General features: G+C 40.3%; 1 protein-coding gene across 1 annotated transcript in view; it reads left to right on the top strand.

Annotated features, from left to right (window-relative positions):
• The first annotated feature begins 3,791 nt into the window (after positions 1–3,791).
• The window catches only part of LOC146500820 (neuroligin-4, X-linked-like), a 29,430-nt gene continuing 13,653 nt past the window's right edge, over positions 3,792–19,568 (top strand). The window contains exons 1-7 of the mRNA XM_085135893.1: positions 3,792–5,016; positions 6,286–7,248; positions 8,088–8,237; positions 10,939–11,124; positions 12,236–12,686; positions 16,538–16,751; positions 17,950–18,074. Coding sequence (XP_084992019.1) covers positions 6,774–7,248; positions 8,088–8,237; positions 10,939–11,124; positions 12,236–12,686; positions 16,538–16,751; positions 17,950–18,074 — 1,601 coding nt within the window. The 5' untranslated portion in view covers positions 3,792–5,016; positions 6,286–6,773. The remainder of the gene's footprint in view (positions 5,017–6,285; positions 7,249–8,087; positions 8,238–10,938; positions 11,125–12,235; positions 12,687–16,537; positions 16,752–17,949; positions 18,075–19,568) is intronic.

A 19,568-nucleotide genomic window follows, 5' to 3' on the forward strand; every position in this document is an offset into this window, starting at 1 on the left:
TACGTAACTGAGAATGTTAATGCAAGACTATTATTGCAGAACTCCTCATCACACAACAGGTCCATGCCCTGCAGAAGAGACAGATGTTAGGCATGTGAAGGAAGATTATTTACCCACCAGTGTTATTGCAAACTACTCCAAAAATACATATTTTCTGTGATTTGAAAAGTTTCTGTTTTTGGTTTGGTTAGGTTTTGTAACAAATCTTAAATATGGTCTCTTTGCTTGCGCTGTAATATCCACTTCAAAACAAACTTAGATGTCTGTTTTGATCCTTTATTTATGACTTCTTCTATCATCTTTTTCAAGGTTGATTCCATGCAAACTCTCCCAAATCATCCTGTTTACTTCATGTGTGCAAATATATTTTAGTGTAATTTAAAACAGAGAACCGAGTATATTTCCACAACTTTCAAATGAAATGATAAAAACTCACAGAATAAATATGACATAAATTAATCTAATTCAATTACAGAAACAAAACAATGTTTAATGTTATGATTAAATTGTGAAAAAGTTGAATCAAACACGCCTTAAATACTATTATTTGTAAGGGACCATGCACAATTTTAAACACTTGGTACCATCTGATGCATTTTACCACAGTCTGCGTGAGACTAATTTCTATCTGCAGTCCCCTGACAGGTCATAATTAAAACTTCCACAAAGTGACAAAACAATAACAAGCTAACTATAAAAATGAGACAAAACATACAACATTTATAAAATACAAATTACACACCTAAATTACAAAAAACACACACATGAAACAAATATATGTCCAATACCACACAAAATTAATAGAATGCAGAATCATTCTATTAATTTTAATATAATTATATATAGACATGGTGCATGTTAAGAACTAATGACTCTGTCAATCGAGCCACATGTTAGATATGAGACATATGCAACACCCCATTACGTCAGATTAAGATCTGCAGCTCAGACTGTATTAGAGAAGAAGCATACTGTGATTGCTAATTGTGTACATCCTTCTTTTTGGTTCACTAACTGCATTGCAAAGTGAACTGCTGCAGTCAAGAGCACTTACGTAAACTTCTCACCTGCATTACGTGGGATAAGTTAGTTATTTTTGTTTTGCTAACTTCTCTAAGCTACCTTGCCAACCTTAGGCATCTGTAAAACTCATAATATTTTCCCTCCAGGGTCAGTTCTTTATATGAGCTGTTTATAAATTTAATTTTAAGACAGTGCTCAAACACACAAAATCAGGCAGTTGAGTACTAGAGAAAGCTCATAATGATACAAAAAACAGCCAATAATTGGATAGACTGCTGTATAATTTTTTAGCTAACCAGTACTTTGTCATTCCTTGAAGTATGAGAACCCGATCTGATGGTGTTGGTTTTTAATAAATAATCACAGGACACTCACAGAATTAAAAGGAAAGTGGCATATACAGTACATTAGTAATGACATATATTGTTGACAGTGTGGAGTAGTCATTACATAGCCTCAAAAATATGAAACACTCAGAAATAAAATACATTTTGGTTTAATCCTCTCTGTTCACCAAAAAGACTGAGCTGAACTATACACATTTGTTAAAATTAATTTCAATGAACTTCAAAACTTTAGAGCCAATGTAGTAATTTTTAATTTTTAAGAGGCACTTACAAATGTAATTTATTTTAGGGCCCGTGCAGCCATTTTGTCCCAGAACTTTGTGTATCTGTTATAAAAACGCAACCAGTGCCATTTTTCATGCATGTCATGCATCTAGTTCGTGCATTCATTATTTCTATACTGGACTTTTGCAATTCATTATTATCAGGCTGTCCCCAAAACTCCCCGAATAGCCTTCAGTTGATCTAAAATGCTGACCCAAGAGTACAGACAGGGACTACAGATCTAATAGTACCATGGCGCCATACTAATGGGCTGGTTGTGGTTCTTATGGTATTTAAAAGTAGAATGGGAGACAGAGCCTTCAGCTTTCAGGCCCCTCATCTGTGTTGAATTTGGGAGACAGACACTCTGTATTTGTATGATTTGGCTAAAACTGCAAAAGTTTTAGGCTGCTGGAAACTTCCGATGATGCACTGTGTTTCTTCTTCACTCACCTTTTCTTTACTCTCTATGTGTTTATACATCACTCTGCATTCAATCATTCATTATTATTAAACTCTGGCTCTCTTCCACAGTGTGTCTTTTGTCCTGTCTTCTCTGTGGGGGGACACTCCCACTAGGTTTAAATCTGGGACTCTCCACCATTTGACCTTAGAACTGAAGAAGCTTCTCGGATGAGAGGTGAAACGTCTTCAAGCAACTTAAAGAAGTCCAGACGCTTTTCTTTGCAAGCTCCTTTGACTCTGATTGCTTGAGTTTTCTCTATATTATTGCAGGGTCTTTACCTTACAATGTTAAGCTCCTCTTGGTGAATGTTGTTGTAATTTGGCGCTATATAAATAAAACTGAATTGAATTTTGAAAGTTTATCATACATAAACTGAAGAGGCTGCATATTATTACTATGACTTAAATGTAAGTAATATTGGCTGTATTTTATTTATCTGTTGCATTAAATTTAAAAGAGTCAGTGGGAATATTTAGGACTGGTTCAAAAACATCAGTGTTGTGGCTGTTTTTTAATAGAAATTTCACCAAAGTGCCTTCCATCCATAAAGCCCACAGTTGTTAACCTGACCTTACAGTTTTGGCTGTTACTTAGCAAATTCTTCTTCTTATTATTCATCAATAATATCATTTATTCATTTATTTTAAAGAAATTTCAAACAGTAGTTTAGGGTTTATGGGTTAAGAAACATACAGAACATTTCACCTTTAAAACATATTTATTTATTTGCCTTGGGTCTGAGACAATGAACACTATAAAGATACAGATGTAATAGAATATAAATTTAAGTAACATAACAGGTATAAAGACTGAGATGTTACACGAATATATTTCATTTTGCATAATGGCAGGAAGTGTTGATATAATTTCTGTCTTTACATACAGTCTATGGAACGCTCATTTCCCCGAGACAGTTTACTTTCCCCGGTGCTAATCTGAGTCTACAGAAAGCCTCACGCATTTTAGGAAAACTAATCAGTCACGTAGTGTACACGCTCTGACTGACAAATGAAATCACTGTGAGAAAAAGTGGTAGTATAAAATAAAATGGAAAAATGCATGTATAGATGTAAAAACTAAAGGAATTAAAATAAATGTATTGGGTAGACAATCAAATTTCCGTAAACACAAGAATAAAATAACTTTTCATAACATGAAATATTGCTTACTTTTGTTAAATTTTGAACCCTTCTGACCTCAGTACCAGTTGCTCTATAGTCTTACTTAATAGGCTGCCAGTTTTAGAGTCGTTCCTGGGATTTTATGGATAGCTTCTATGGATCGTCCTAGTCTAACCTCTAGCTCATCTCTAACCTTTTAAGCCGAAATGACTCTCGGCACAGTTTTAAATATAGGTTTTTTTTTGGATAAGTCTGAGTTAAAAGAGAATAAGTGACAAGGCTTTTTCTTATTGGAACTATAGCTTTGTAAAGCTTATGTCAGTATCCATCCACCCAGCAATTTTCTTAACCGCTTATCCATCTTAGGCTTGCGGGGGGAGGTGGGGGGGGAGCCTGGAGAAGAAAAGCAGAGCAAGCAGGGGAAGATAAAGATGAAGAAAGGACCCTGGACAGGTCTCCACTTATGTCAGGATCATTCTTCTAAGTCACTTATCAAAATCTGCTCAAATTAACATGCACAAGCTTGTTTTTGCCTTATTGGATATGTAAACAGCATGTTTCTGAAAGGGGACAAGGGAAAGGGAGGGTGGAGGGAGGGGTTAAGTGAGTAGAGGGCGACACAGAGAAATAAGCAAACAAGTGCACAGGCAGACAGAGAGGTAGATAGGCAGACAAAGAGATGGATGGGTGGATGGAAGCTTGATGAGGAGAGGAATAGAAAGTCCTGAATGCTGTTGCGGCAGGCTGTGCTGACGTGAGGAGTGTTCCCAAACACAGTTAGTAGCGACTGCAGACCAACTGCATTACCACACACACACACACACACACACACACACACACACACACACACACACACACACACACACACACACACACACACACACACACACACCTGACACGCAGTGCCTGAGGGAGAAAGCTGCTTGCAGGCATAGCTAAATAGAATGGGGACAGACTCTCCTGTTCTGGTCCTGAGGAGGTTACTGTGCAGCTACTCCAGTAAATTTGTAAATTTGTCAAGGTGTGATTGTGGCCATGCAAGAGTATGCGGTTGAGTCGGAATTAATGCTTTTTGTGTGTTTCTAGGCTTTGAGGGACTTTCCACAGGTGTGTATGTGTGTATTTATGCACTTTTTGTGTAATGGTGTGCACCTCTCTGTATGTGTGTGAGTGTGTGTTTGTGTGTGTGTGTTCCCATGAACAGGTCGGTCCTCTCCTCTCCTGTCCTGTCCTCTCCTCCACCCCCTTCTTCTTTCCATGTCTGCGCTTCCTCGCGGAGCTAGGTGCGTATCATTGGATCAGTAGCTGTTGGCTGCCACACTGTCCAATCGCATCTAGGAAGAGAAAATAGAGAGAAAGAGGGGGAGAGAGAGAGGGGGGAAAGCGAGGAAGCGAGGGGGAGATGGGGGAGGAGAAAGAAAGGAAGAGAGGGAGAGAAGGAGATTGATCACTTGAACGTCCTGGGCCCTGTATTCCTCGGAGAAACATTAAAATTTCTACTATAGCTCCAAACAAATCTTTTTTCTTCTTCTTCTTCTTCCCACCTTTCTCAGGCGGAAGGCTTGCAGGTTGGTTTTTTTTGTTTTGTTTCTTTTTTGGGTTATTCCCACCCCGGAGACGTGCCACCACCACCACCATCACCAGCAGCAGTAGCAGCAGCAGCAGAGGAATATCTCCCAATATCCCATCCCGGGCACGTCGGATAAGCTGCAGCAGCGAAAGCACGCGGCAAATATTGCGGTGGAAGGGAAAGGAGAGCAGGTCCATGGGATTTCACACCTCTCACCCAGCCTGGGTACGGTATATCCTACATTTTTGTCATTTGAGGATTTTTTCCCTTCTACTGCAGCGGGGATGCAGGTTGAGGCTTTGCATTTGAGTGTGTGTGTGAGTGTGTGTGTGTGAGTGAGCGTGTTTTGCCGTAGTCAGCTTCAGAGCCGATAGAGATTTAGACAGGGAATTCTACCTCACAGGCAAGCATTTTTCCACACTTATTTGTTTTTTATTCTTTTTCGTCGCACACGCTTTCCCTCTCGTTCGTTATAATAAGAAAGCAGCCTAGCTTTTATCTGTTCTTTCTATATGAAAATACACAAGGGGAGGGTGGCAGGCGGGTTTGCCTTGATAAATGGAGCGTTATTCATCAGCGTGTGTGTGATCACCACTGGAATGTTAACTAGCACCTTGGACAGCCGACACCAATACAATCTAACATAAGAGGAGCGACAGCGCGCTGATCCTTTTACACTCTAATATCTTTGCAGCTTACAGTGGGTCGGTGTGTGTGTGTGTGTGCGCGCGCGCGCGGATGTGTGTGTGTGATTATACAGAGAATTGATGTTTCTCTCTCTTTGTGCGCGTATGTGGACGCGTGTGTTAATATTCTGCCCTCAGGCCCTCGGAGGGAGAGAGAGAGAGAGTGAGAGAGAGAGAAAGCAGTGTCGGCTGGGAAGCAGCTGTGAGTGTGTGTGTGTGAGTGTGTGTGTGAGAGTGTGTGCGCTTGAGATGGAGAGGGGAAAAGACTGAGCATGTAAGGTGACAAAGAAAGTGTGTGTGAGACATTTAAAAAAAGGTGTATTGCACGCATCTTAGGTGGTGGGATAGAGAGCAAAGTATGCGTGTGCGTGGTCGTGCGCGCGTCACAGGCTTCCTACCTTATGCTACATGCAGGTCAGGAGCCCTACGGTGTATTCGGGGTTTAATTAAGCGTGTGACGTGACACCCTCCCATCCCCCCATCGGGGTCCTGCGATCTGTGAAACAGTGTGTAGTGAGGATGTGACACAGCAGCCCTGACAGTCTGACACCGAGTTAAGCTGAGCGGACAACATCTCGTTTGCCCTATCTATCACTCCCATATCTATTTTTATCATGAAAAGAAAGCAAGGTGCACAAGCCGGCCTTGTGATGTCATATGTGTGTCTCCTGTGTGTTTGTGTGTGTGTGTGACATTTTATTTATTATTTTTTTGTTGCCCTGTGATTATTCTAATCAGGACTAATTAAATCCATTCTTTCTCTTTTTTCCCTCCTCCGCTTTTCTCTGCCTCTCTTTCTCTTATCCAGGCGGCAGTTTGGGCTTGTTATGGGGGTGACCCGAAGGAGAAAGTGACAGCGGGACAGTGATGCCACTGTTTACATAACAGGAGAGACTTGCACACACATACATGCACAAACATATACACACAGACATGCAAGCAGGCTCAAATTGCCAGTCCAAGACATACACACTCACTTAAACAGTTCCACACATGCATACACTCTGAGACGGCGTATTGAACGGAGTCACTGACTGAGTCACTGCACACTCAGAGGAACAGAATCACTGACTCACACACAGGAACACACACAGACAGACACATACACAAGGGGAAAAGGTTGTTTGCAGGAGCCAGGGCTGTGTTGTGTGTGCTATGGGTCAAGCTGAGCAGCAGCTGTGTGTGAGTGTTGGATACCTCTGAAGGGTCAAAGCAGCCGGAACCCTCTGCCTCCCCCAGTTCCTCCCCTTACCCCTCCTATCCCTCCTCTTCCAGCTATCCCCAAAACACATCATCATGTCCGAGCTGAGGACCAGCAGACTTTTATCTCCCCCTTCATCCTCCTCCTTCCACCTCAGGTTTCTATCCCTCCTCCTCTCCCTCTGCCTTTCCCTTTCTCTCTATCCAACCTCCTTATTGGCACAACAGACTGTGCCGGTCATTTCTACGGCACAGGGCCGTATCCGTGGCATCTTGACCCCGCTGCCCTCAGACCTCCTTGGGCCTGTCATTCAGTACCTTGGAGTACCCTACGCCAGGCCTCCAACGGGGGATCGGCGCTTCCAGCCGCCTGAGCCGCCCTTACCTTGGCCAGGAATACGAAACGTGACGCAGTTTGCTCCTGTGTGCCCACAGTCATTGGATGAGAGGAGCATACTGGGAGACATGATGCCATCCTGGCTCACTGCTAACTTGGATATAGCAGCGACGTACCTCACTCACCAGAGCGAGGACTGTCTCTACCTCAATATCTATGTGCCAACTGAGGAAGGTGAGTGAACCTAGTGGTGTGCAATGAAATCTGGGGGCAGGGAAGGAAAACAAGCGTGCAGGATTGGGATTAGGATTACATGGTTAGGTTCATTTTGCTCTACACTGGCTAAGAGGATGATACCTGATTGTGGGAATACTTTGGGCATGACAAATGATTAAATCACGAGTGTCCTGTCAGAGCACAGACATAACCTTGAAAAACAAATAAATCTTTTTTTTTAAACTATGCCTTGCTCCCTCAACCCCCTCTGCACACTGCTGGTTGAACCAACACTTAATATGCAGACACCTGCGTCAGTCGCCATGGGGTTTACGCCTTTACTTGTGGAGGAAAGTGGGAAGGACACAGACTCACTCATGCATACATATTGGTTCATACACATGCATGTGACCCTACGCACACGCATACACACATACACACGCCATGGCATTGAACGCTCCCGTCACTTCAATTTATACCCACCAACTGAAAAATGAAGGCAGGGGAGCAAATAAACCCGAAGAGTGATCAAAGGCTGAGATACATAAAAATGGACACATGGACATTCACACACACACAGCCACAGATGCACACACAAACAGAATAAAGGTGAAGATGGTGGATGGAGCTGTGCAAAAAGTTATGCAAAAAAAAAAAATTTGATGCCATGTGATGCTAATATCTATCTATCTATCTATCTATCTATCTATCTATCTATCTATCTATCTATCTATCTATCTATCTATCTATCTATCTATCTATCTATCTATCTATCTATCTATCTATCTATCTATCTATCTATCTATCTATCTATCTATCTATCTATCTTAACCCATCTCTATCTTTCTCTTGCCCAGACATCCATGAGGAGGGGCAGAGGCCAGTGATGGTCTACGTCCACGGTGGCTCCTACACAGAAGGCACCGGTAACATGATGGATGGCAGTGTGCTTGCAAGCTATGGCAATGTCATCGTCATAACTCTCAACTACCGCCTAGGAGTATTAGGTAAAAATTATCTACATTTCATACCCATCCTGTCTCCAGTATGTATACAATTTGGCTGTATTAGGTGTATATGCTCATGGTTTATTTTTGTATTGCCTTTATTTTTAAGTTTAAGTCTCCCAAATCCAAGCAGCTACAAGCAGGTTTTTAGTGAATTGCTTCTAAAATGGCTGAATTTGAGCTTCAAAACTGTGCTCCACCCTTCGAGAGAGAACAATAGCAGAGCAATTACTGCCAAGGTGCTCTGGGTATCACTGCAGTGTCATACACCTACTGTATGGTAATTTCCATTATGAAGCAGTAGTCTAAAGGGTGATAGATGGATAATAATTTGAAATGCGTTGTCCACATCTCAGTGGCACTTATTTAATCTGGGAATTTAGTCTTTTCCAGAAAAATTAAATTGCATAGGAAGAGATGGATATTTTACCCCATGATAGAAGCAGATGAAGGTGGGAATGCATAAATCAAAAGGTCCACCGATGGCAGTGGTCACCGCAGGGGTGAGATTTATCAGAATGATCTTACACCAGGAAAAAAAATGCATTAGTTTGGAGAAAACTGTATTTTACATTGTTGCTTTACACTAATTCAGTTTTAGTTTTCCCGTGGGTTATTGTATTGTTTATTAGATATTATGAGCTATAATTGAGAGTTCAGGGTTGATGCAGTGTGTACTTTGTAAATGAATTTTTTACATGTAATATTTCTGCTTTTTCTCATTATGTGGGAACTTTCTTTTATAAGATACAACAGTTTCGTTTAAAAAAAAAAATTCAGTTTTTAAGTCTCAACACAGAAGTCAAATCTAGAGTATACTTACCATCTGGAATGTTTAATCCTTCAACGAGCTATAAAATGTGAAAACCATTAGTGAGCTGTTTTTACCCAGAGCGCCCTTTCCGTTTATTTTTTAAAATTTTTTCTTTAAGTGGAAACGTGTTGAGTATGAGGGTCCCTGGTGGAAAAAAAAAACCCTGAAGCCCCCCCTCAAATCTGATCCTTTTTACCTCCATGAGTCTCTGACTCATTGCTCTCTGAACAGCAAAAATCTGATTCCCTGTGGTTTTTCTAATTTTAGGCAGCTATGCAAAGCTCACAGGTTGGATAATCAGAATGTCTTAAAATCCTGGTATTAAGCCTTCTTGTGGTTGTAATTATTAAAATTACAAAGAGCTGAGTAGGGCCACAGGAGGGTTAAAAATAAATGCGAGGCCTCATTTACTGTATTACACTAAGGGCATGAACATTTAGTTGTTTGTGTGAGGCCCGTATATTGATTCAATCAATATACAGGCAACACATCCCACTGACTGGGTAAAAGCATTCTAATAAGAAGGTGCCCACTATTTAGCAGTGAGAGTGATGAAAATATGAAAATAATATGTAAGTTAGAAACATGTGGATACTGTATCTTTTCTACTTTAATGCCTGATTTAGCTTATACAGCTAAAAAAAAATGACATCCCTTATTATAATCTGCATGATTATGTAAATTAGTAATAGAAAAACTAGACTGGTGTTTTGTATTAATTAATATGTGGCTTTTAATTAAATTTTATCGGTTTATATATCTTTTACTTGCACATGCAAATCATTTTCAGGCTGTTTGAGAGACATTTCTCTCCCAAAAGTAAGGACACATCTGGGTTCCTCCTTAATTAGGCAGAGAATGTTTTTTGAAAATTGGTTTTGAATACATGCTAAAAGGTTAATACGTTTTTAAATCCTAATTTCCAAGGCTTTCATTAGACATTGATTTTATAAGATGGAATAAATCTGCATGTGGTTAGTGGGTGAGAAGAAATTCCATTTAATTCTGACCTTGGGAAAAATATAGCAGCTACTGCTGTAATCATCATTCAGAGCCAAATAAAGACCATCCTACATGCTTCTTTGTGTCTTCACTCCATCCCCTGTGTTTACACCACCTGCGCCTTCTCCATCATCATCACCATCACCATCAAGCTACATCTCGAGTACATCTTCTTCCTTCTCCTCGTCATTGTCACCATAAGTTGGATGCATGAGGTGAGCCCATTTATTAAAAGCGATGTACAATTATGCACACGAGCATAAATGAAATAAATAAACGATTGACTCAAATTTTCTTTTCCAGAATATGAAGGCACATTATACAGTTTATAATAATCACAGAGCTCTTCTAAACGGATGTCTTTCTTTACAGTGTCTTTCTTTTTGCTTCAGAGAAATTTCTGACAAATGCACATAAGTGGTGAAATGTATTTTAGCATTGCTTTTCTTGCTCATTATACTCTTATGTGCTTGAGGTTCACAGAAATGAGCTTTTGCAGTAATGAGATAGAGGAGTGAGCCGTTAGGATCCTCGTGTTTAGTTAACATCAGTAGTAAAGGGAATAAGGGATCGCTGCAGTTGTAACTGCATGCACATGTAGATTTATGCGTTTATGTCCGTGTGTAATTGATATTTCCTGACATGAATATGGATGTAACTTGTTGATTTGATTCAGTTTGAGGAATTGCAGGAGAGCTACATCACTTTTCATGAATTTTCAACTTCAATGCATCATAAAAACAACTTGTGAATAGTTAACAGTATGAATGTCGTAATCTCGTGCCCAACTTTGTGTTTTCTTTTGAGTTTCTTTTTGTTATAGTGAGATAAAGATGCACCACTTCTGAACAGGAGTGTTTTCCTTCTCTCTCTGCCTACCTATAGGATTCCTTAGTACAGGTGACCAGGCAGCAAAAGGGAACTACGGCTTGCTTGACCAGATCCAGGCCCTGCGCTGGGTGAAGGAAAATATCGCAGCCTTTGGCGGGGATCCAAACAGGGTCACGGTGTTTGGATCAGGGGCTGGAGCATCCTGCGTGAGCCTCCTCACCTTGTCGCACTACTCGGAGGGTGAGCGAGAATCAAAGATAAAAAGTGTATTGATGTACTGTGTTTTATTCAGTTCAATCTTTAAAGATGGGTGACAAATGAAAAGAAAAATCAACTGTCAAGCCACAACATGCCATCAGTGCAACTTTAGGGTAGTGGTGGACTATCAAGGTTTCCCCCTTTTTTGGTCTTTTGATGATGGCGGTTAAGAGCCCTGGTTAGCATGTCAATCCAGAATTTCCCATAGGTGTTTTCATTGGAGTCGACATCCAAAAACTCTGAAGACCACAATGTATGACTTAAGTCATTTCATACTTAAATCATTAAGTGAGTCCACTATCCCTATGGGTGGAGGCACTGTCATCCTGGGAGAGAGCATGGCGATCAAGACAAAAAAATAAATAAATGCCTCATTGTAGGATAAAGGTGATCAGTCAGAATAACAATGTATTGATTTGCAGTGACCCACCTCCAAGAATCTCCAAGGGGAGAACCAAATCATGGCAGAAAAAATGCCCCCTCCATCCCCCACCAGTCACTTGACCTCCTCGCCATAGATTTCAAGAATTCAGCGATCATTATCACCCATCTGTATGTTAAACTTTTTTTTCATTTAAAAATATATAAAGAGAATGGACAGATTGTGATGGCGGTTGGTAGGTAGGTGGCTGCTTTGTAAGCTCTGACATTTACCATTATGAATCTTTTCAAGGTCTCCAGTGAACCGTTGCAGCTTTCATTTAGTGGTCTTAATGCCTGAAAAAGCCTTTGAATTCTGTGAATAATACAGCCTGCCCGTGACTCATATAGCCTAGGGCTGTTATTATTTTTAACTTTTAACATTTAACTCTTACTTCAACTTAGTATGCCAGATATAACCTGTCATACTTTAAATCAGAATAATGCAGATCTTCGATGCCAATTTTTTACCCTTGCCGTGGGAATGATTGCTTCTGGATCTATTTATGTGTGAAAATGTGTTGTGCAACCTTCCGGTGTGCATTCAAGTGGCTGTGCATCCATGCACACGTGTGGGTGCATGTGCACCCATATATATGTGCCTCAGTGTATACAGGCTACATCTACACCCAGATTTGTATTTACAGTATGTTTGTGTGTTCATGTGTATCAGACCTGTTCCACAGAGCCATCATCCAGAGCGGCAGTGCTTTAGCCAGCTGGGCTGTCAACTACCAGCCAAGCAAGTATGCCCGGCAGCTCGGTGAAAGAGTGGGCTGCGGCATCGATGACAGCACGCAACTGGTTGCCTGCCTCCAGGGCCGGAGTTACCGTGAACTTGTGGAGCAGAACATAACACCAGCCAAATATCATACAGCTTTTGCCCCGGTGATTGATGGTGATGTTATACCTGATGACCCCCAGATTCTGATGGAGCAGGGAGAGTTTCTGAACTACGACGTGATGCTGGGGGTTAATCAGGGCGAGGGTGTGAAGTTTGTGGAGGGCATAGTGGACTCAGAGGACGGTGTCAGTGCTGAGGACTTTGACTTCGCAGTGTCAGACTTTGTGGATAGTTTGTATGGATACCCAGAGGGCCGAGACACATTGAGAGAAAGCATAAGGTGAGTTGCATTTCTGAATATACTTAAAAAATGAGTAATAGGTGAGGGGATAATAATGTGACATTCCAAATAATATAATAGATTTCTTTTAGAAAGTTAGATGAGATCATTGATACGAAGCTAATAAATGTGACCCTGCAGTCAGAAGTGTGTCAGCTAGCTGTGCTGTAATAGTGTGAACAGCTTGATGTTCTGTCCTAAAGAAACAGACTCCAGCATGTCTAAACTTTATGAAAAAATATCTGTCATGGCTGTGACCAGGGATGGAAGAAGCACTTTACAACAGTACTTAGTAAAAATCATAGACAGTTTAATGTCACCCATTGGTTTTGATCTTCACATTTTAAAGTATCAGTGTTAGTGTTTTCCCCAGCACCATGTTGTTTTCTTGGAGCCAGAAGTTAGCTTATATGGATGGAAAAGTGGAGTGCTAATTCATTAGCTAATACTAGCTAAGCTGCATTCATAAACTGTTCCGGTGCAACACATAGACACACATATCAGCTAATTAGCGCTAGGTAACGTACAAATAACACAGTGACAATTTTACTCACCAAAACTGAAGGAGAAATGTCTTGGATGGCTGCAAAAGAAGGTACAATATTAATTGTATCCATTTAATCCATTAAAAATGCTCCACAGGGCCCCAATAGCACATAGAAGATAAAGTGAAGGTGAGGCCTAGCAGACACCAGTTAGCGCCATCTGCCTATGATGGGTTAGTCAATCAATGTGGTTATGCCCATAATTCAATTACCCAGTGGTTAAGAGGAGGGAAACTATCCGCAGAGCCCAAAATTGTTTTTGATCCATGCTGTGAATATGCTTTTTGATGCTGCAAAGTTGGACATTTTACCACTATGAAGATTGACTTTCTTTTGCAGCCAGCCTAAAGTGGCACCTGGAGGAATTGCAGTTGGCTTCATTTTTCAGCTCTGGAGGTTGCTCCTTTGAAAAAAGAAAAAAGAAAAAAGAAAAGTATCCCTTCCCTTAAAGAGATTTTATGCTAAAATAAAAAGAGTTTCCTTCAAATGTAGTCACTATAATGTGAGTAAAATTAACATGGCAACTGTCAATAGAGTATTTTGCAGGCGGTGGCCTTTGCAGAATTTAGAAGAAAATAGAACCGAACAACCAGAGTGGGTGTCCTCAGACTCTGTGTAGCAATATTAAGCTACATAAATCAAATAATCAGCCTCAGCTGATGAGGCATCAGTACAGCCGACAACACTGAAATCTCTAAACAATATAAGCTAATTACACACAGCAGCTGCAGCCCACTAACACACATAGATTACATAGGAACTAACTGTGGTGCTCACAGTTAGTTTGTTGTAGTTCCTTCCTGACTCTGATTCTGCTCCAGGTTCAGCTTTTCTGTTTTTCACTTCTCAGTTTAATCTGCCTCTAAGCCTTCAGACACTGAGCTGAATGAGACTTTTGAAGTTACAACATTTGTGCAATAAGTTATGGGGCTTTCAGACACAAAATGACATCGCCTGTCCCATGGGATCCCTGTATGATCATTACATCCCCTTTACATTATTTAAATTTTTTTTAATAGATCTGCAGTTATAGGTTAAAGCAGATTACAAACCTGAGGTATTTTTACATTTATTGCCTACTGACAATGAACTTGCTGACATGCCTACCTGTTTTAAAGATAACTCTTTACTCCTCGGCCTTAAAGCAAACCTGTTTCTGACAATTCAGGAAATTACAAAAAATCAGTCTCAGCTTTTCTTCTATTTTGCCTTCTTTGCCTGGCTGGATGTTTCATTTCAAGTGGCCATACTGGGATATTTGTTATAGTAGTCAAAATTTAGATTATCTGAACGTGCAAACTATCAACATTCAAACCCAACCCCTTTGTTCCTGAGTGAGAGAAAGAGAGAGAGAGAAATGGGGAGAGCAGCTGTGGCCAAGCAGGCTAGAAAGTGGATGATGAGGAGAGCAGTGCGAGCAAGAAAAACATTATTTTCTGATCGTTACATGGCGGTCGCGTTCTGAAGCACAAATAAGCACACCCACACTGTCGTCCTGTCTACTGTTGCCTCAGTCCCACTGTTGGTCAAACAGACACACAGACCTGCGGCTCTAAAGACATCCATGACACAGACAGAAATCAGAGGAGAGAGATGGCCTGTGTTCCAATATTCTTACTACCCTGCTGCTTATTATATAAGATAAAGATTTAGTATGTCACAATACAGTATGTCCAAAACAGTATGCCAAAATGACAAGGATGTCCCACAGCATCCAGTCACTATTTGAAGCATGCAAACCAACATGCTTTTCTGGCTATTATGACTCACAATCCTCTGTGTGGTAGAAGATATGAGCCGTGCATCACAAGACGGATGATTTAAGCAACCTTCCAAATCGCATATTTTTTTCTTAAATTTTTGCCTCACAGACTTCACACTATATTAAAGTACTATGTCCAAATCTAAGGCATACTTCATACTAGGAGACATAGCTTGTAAGGGCGGCTGCAGCCTTGAACACAACAGAATAATAAGAATACACAAGCAGGCCACGGGTCTGAGAAAACCAACCGTCCACATGCGGGTCATAGGTGATGAAGGGATAGCAAAGCCCCCCCCCCCCACACAAGTGTTTTAGCATTGAACCCGAAACAGCGTGAACAAGCAGTGCAACAACTATATTCACGGAGAACATGTGTGCTTCACAGTAAACAAGCTGGTTTTTATGTCAGCTGCAGCTTCTTGTTCCGTTCTCACGTGTTTATTATCCCTATTTCATGTGACATTTGTTTTGACTCTGCAGCATATACCAATGTAGCCAAAGTATGGACTCATAAAAAACTAGTGGCACTGTGATGAGAATAAATGTAATTTGCTACTTCCTCCCTTCACACTGACAGTGTCTTGCCTCCAGGCAGTGATTCCTAGAATAAAGGAAACCAGCAGGAGACTTAGTGGAAAAAGATACAGCATATTAGTGAGTTTTAGAGGTGTTGGTTAGCAATTATTTTAACACGGACAAAATGAGTTGTTTTCTCCAAATGCTACTTCTACTGCTTCCTTAATCACAAAGGGGTCACTACAGTGGGTTGCTCTGCATAATTTATTTGGCAGATTTTTTATACTGGATGACTTTCCTGACACATCCCCCAAGGGATTTGAGTCTCCTCCTGGGACTGAGCTGGGGATCATTTGCTTGTTAGGCAAATGTGTAAACCACTACACTGTAGTATCTGCATGCTAAGCTAAGTTAACTGATCCCTCATTGTAGCTTCAAATATATCAAACTGACATGCAAGTGGGAACAATCTTCTGGTCAAAGGCATGGCAAAAAGCATAGTTAGCAAAATCTAAAAGCCATAGACAACTGTAGACATAGTGTGGTGTCTTAAAATTGAAGCAGTGCAGAGGGACCTTAAACCTGAATTCTTTATGATGCGCTGCATAGGCTGACTGCTTTGGTTGCAAAAAGAGCTGACCATAGTTTTCAGTGATGAGTTTATGGTCTCTAGTTTTGCACGAGGTATTATTTAGGTATTGTTTCATGCAATTTACTGTTAATTTTATACATTATGAGTTAGCTATGTAGTGTAAAACAAATAATGCTTGCATGCTTTAGGGCTGGTTTACTTTGTGACTGTTGAATCACTACTGTATAAGCATGCAGATCCATCTCTTCCTCTCGACATCTGGATTCAAGGTGCAAGACCTTTATTGTCATTGTGCAAGGACAACAGAATTTGAATCTTTGGCATATAAATATCCATTCGCTGTGAAATCTTGTTGCTCTGTAATGCATATAATAGATTTGCTGAAAGATGAGATGATCGATTGACTAAATTTCAAATGTATTTATGATTTAAGGTTCATGTACACAGACTGGGCGGATCGGGACAATGCAGAAACCCGCCGGAAGACACTAGTGGCGCTTTTTACAGACCATCAGTGGGTGGCACCAGCAATAGCAACAGCTGATCTCCACGCTCAGTATGGGTCTCCTACCTACTTCTACTCATTTTACCACCACTGCCAGAGTGATGCCACGCCACCTTGGGCCGACTCTGCCCACGGTGATGAGGTGAGATCAGAGTACACGAGCAGTATCTGTTGCATGGGAAGAGTTATTAAGCACTAGGCTCAAGAAATGAGACTAAATATCAAAGAGGATAGAAGAAAGACTTCGCAAAGGACGGTGACTAATCCGAGTAATTAACTCTAAAGCAAATTAGACAAAATGACTTATTTCTCAAAGAATCTGGAAATATTTATACAATGAATGAGGAGCTTTGGGGTTGTTACTGCTTCACATTGATCTGTTCAAAATACTTGATTAAGGAATTCGTTAGAGCATTAAATATCAGAAATGTTCATGAAATAACTTGTGCTACAGGCCTTTTAGGTGGTTAGGTAGTTATATGCTGTGTATGTGTATTTTTTCCTGACTATTTATATGAAACAGCTCTTTGTTCATGCATGTGATGACTGAATTATGATGGTAACAATATGGCCATAACAGGACACAAAATTCACATTTTAGTCTAATTTCGACTACAGAGTCATTGTTGGTTGTGTATTTGTTTGTGCACACCAACAACAAAATTTATTTTTCAAAATAATGAAATAAATGTAAAATGCATAATTGGCTATAATTCACAAGGTTTTCAAATGTTGTGCAATATCAGTAAGAAAGTACATAAAAAATGTCCACTAAGACAAGTGAAATACATTTACAATTAACTTAAATTACCCATTAAAGCCAGCAGTGCAATTTCAGTAATGTTGCCCATCTCACTTTTTGTCACTCCACATGTGATTGAACATTGTAACGTAGCTAAGACCCTTTTAATAAATAATTGAAGCTGGGCTCTGCTGCCAGTGCATATGGGTGCACAGGCGATGATATACATAAATGCCTGTTCTTTGTTTGTCCCACCCCTGGCACTGATAGGCTAATCGTAAGTGCTTTCCTTGGCTCAAGTATGTAATAGCTGAAGGGTGAAAGCGATATGCTGGTGTAGAGCTCTACTGTAGTCCTCTGTTAGTCAACATAAGATAACATAACATGAAAAAGCATAAAAAATATTGCACTATCCCTGCTACAAAGTAAGACCACAAACAAAACATGTAATATGAAAATGATTAGATACCAGAGTATGGAAAATATGATCAAATTAAATGTACAGGATCTGACTCAGTAGTGCTTCAGTCATGCTTATGGTTGAAGTCCAGAGAACAAATGTATTGACTCTAACATCAATATGTGTGTATATGTGTAGGTGCCTTATGTGTTCGGCGTGCCCATGGTGGGACCCACCGATCTGTTCAACTGTAACTTCTCCAAAAACGATGTGATGCTGAGTGCGGTCGTTATGACCTACTGGACCAACTTTGCCAAGACTGGGTGAGTTAATAAAATGTCCACTGCAATGTGAGATGTTGTTCTGTTGGAAAATCCCGCGGAGAATTAAGCAAACAGAAGCAAAAGTCCATAAAAAAGACAAAAGACAGAGGATGGCTTCAGCGTCATTCAGTCTTTTCAAACGGAGAAACCCGTTTCTAATTTCTGCTATTAATACATAATCCCCTCCCACATGTGTAAAATGTCTCATGACTGAGAATGAAAGCCAAGACACTTAATCACATTTTACAAGTGCAAAAGAAAATACACAGCTGTCAAAGTCAAAGATCAGTCGTTCCTTATCCTTTTTTTAATTGACTATGCAAAGACAAGGTTTTGGCAACGCAAAGTGTTGTTTCTGTAAGTGTGGACATTTCAGTCTTGATTTTACTGGAATAAATCTTCTGCAGGCTTGAAATAGGACAGCCAAGTTTCAAGTCTATAATGTTATCAAGATAAACAGCCTCGCCACTTTGCAGCGCTTGATATCCTTTCCATGTGCTTAATTTTTGGACAGATTAATAATAAAGATTAACACAGGCACCGAGCTATCTGTCAATGTTTACACACAGAGAGTTCAGTCAAAGAGGGAACAAAGAGGACAATGTAAAAGTTTTGATTGTTAGCATTGAGTTGTAAGCATTGGCATGAGTTTATTGAAAACAGGCAGGAGTAATAAGCTTAATCGCTCAGCTTCTTTATTAAATTACGCAATATTTAACATAGCAAATAATAGCACGAGAACCACATTTCTCCAGAAAAATTTGACTGCAATTGTCGTAGAAGTTGAATTTTAATGTAGCATTAGATGAAAACATCGCACTTTTAGAGCAACAGAAATAATGAGCTCACAGGCAAAGGATATGTTATTGTAATGCCTTTTCCTTCAAGAGCTCTCTGATGTCTGACGAGAAGACGGCGCTGTAGACACAATAATGAAAGCAGCACCGCAGACTAATTTTGGCAAAGTGGGCATACAGGTTGTCTGTCATGTCAATGTCTTGACAGGCATTTCTTCTGGGACCTTGGCAGAAATAGTTAAAGAGCTCCTGCTCTTGAAAAAAAGTCCTTGAGGACAGCCAAGGTGATGTCCTAAAAGAGGAATCAATTGATTAATTTGCTGTTGCTTGACAAATGTCTTCTCTTCTCTTCTCTTCTCTTCTCTTCTCTTCTCTTCTCTTCTCTTCTCTTCTCTTCTCTTCTCTTCTCTTCTCTTCTCTTCTCTTCTCTTCTCTTCTCTTCTCTGACGCAATGAGAAATATAGTTTATTCAGTATGTTGAATTAAAACTAAGTAGCAAAGAACAATCCAAATTATTAAAGCAGACTGAAGTGGTCTGCCCATAGCTTTGAAAAATATTGCTGCCACAGAAAAAGCCTGCATTAAAACTTTACAAACCTGACAATCCACACTGATAAGAGTGCCTTTTATCTTTCCATGCTGACATTATATACAAGATAAAAGTAATTGTTGAAGATGGACCTTCTTTCTGCAGTGC

This window comes from Neolamprologus multifasciatus, chromosome 16 (genome assembly GCF_963576455.1).
Source record: "Neolamprologus multifasciatus chromosome 16, fNeoMul1.2, whole genome shotgun sequence".
Taxonomy (NCBI): domain Eukaryota; kingdom Metazoa; phylum Chordata; class Actinopteri; order Cichliformes; family Cichlidae; genus Neolamprologus; species Neolamprologus multifasciatus.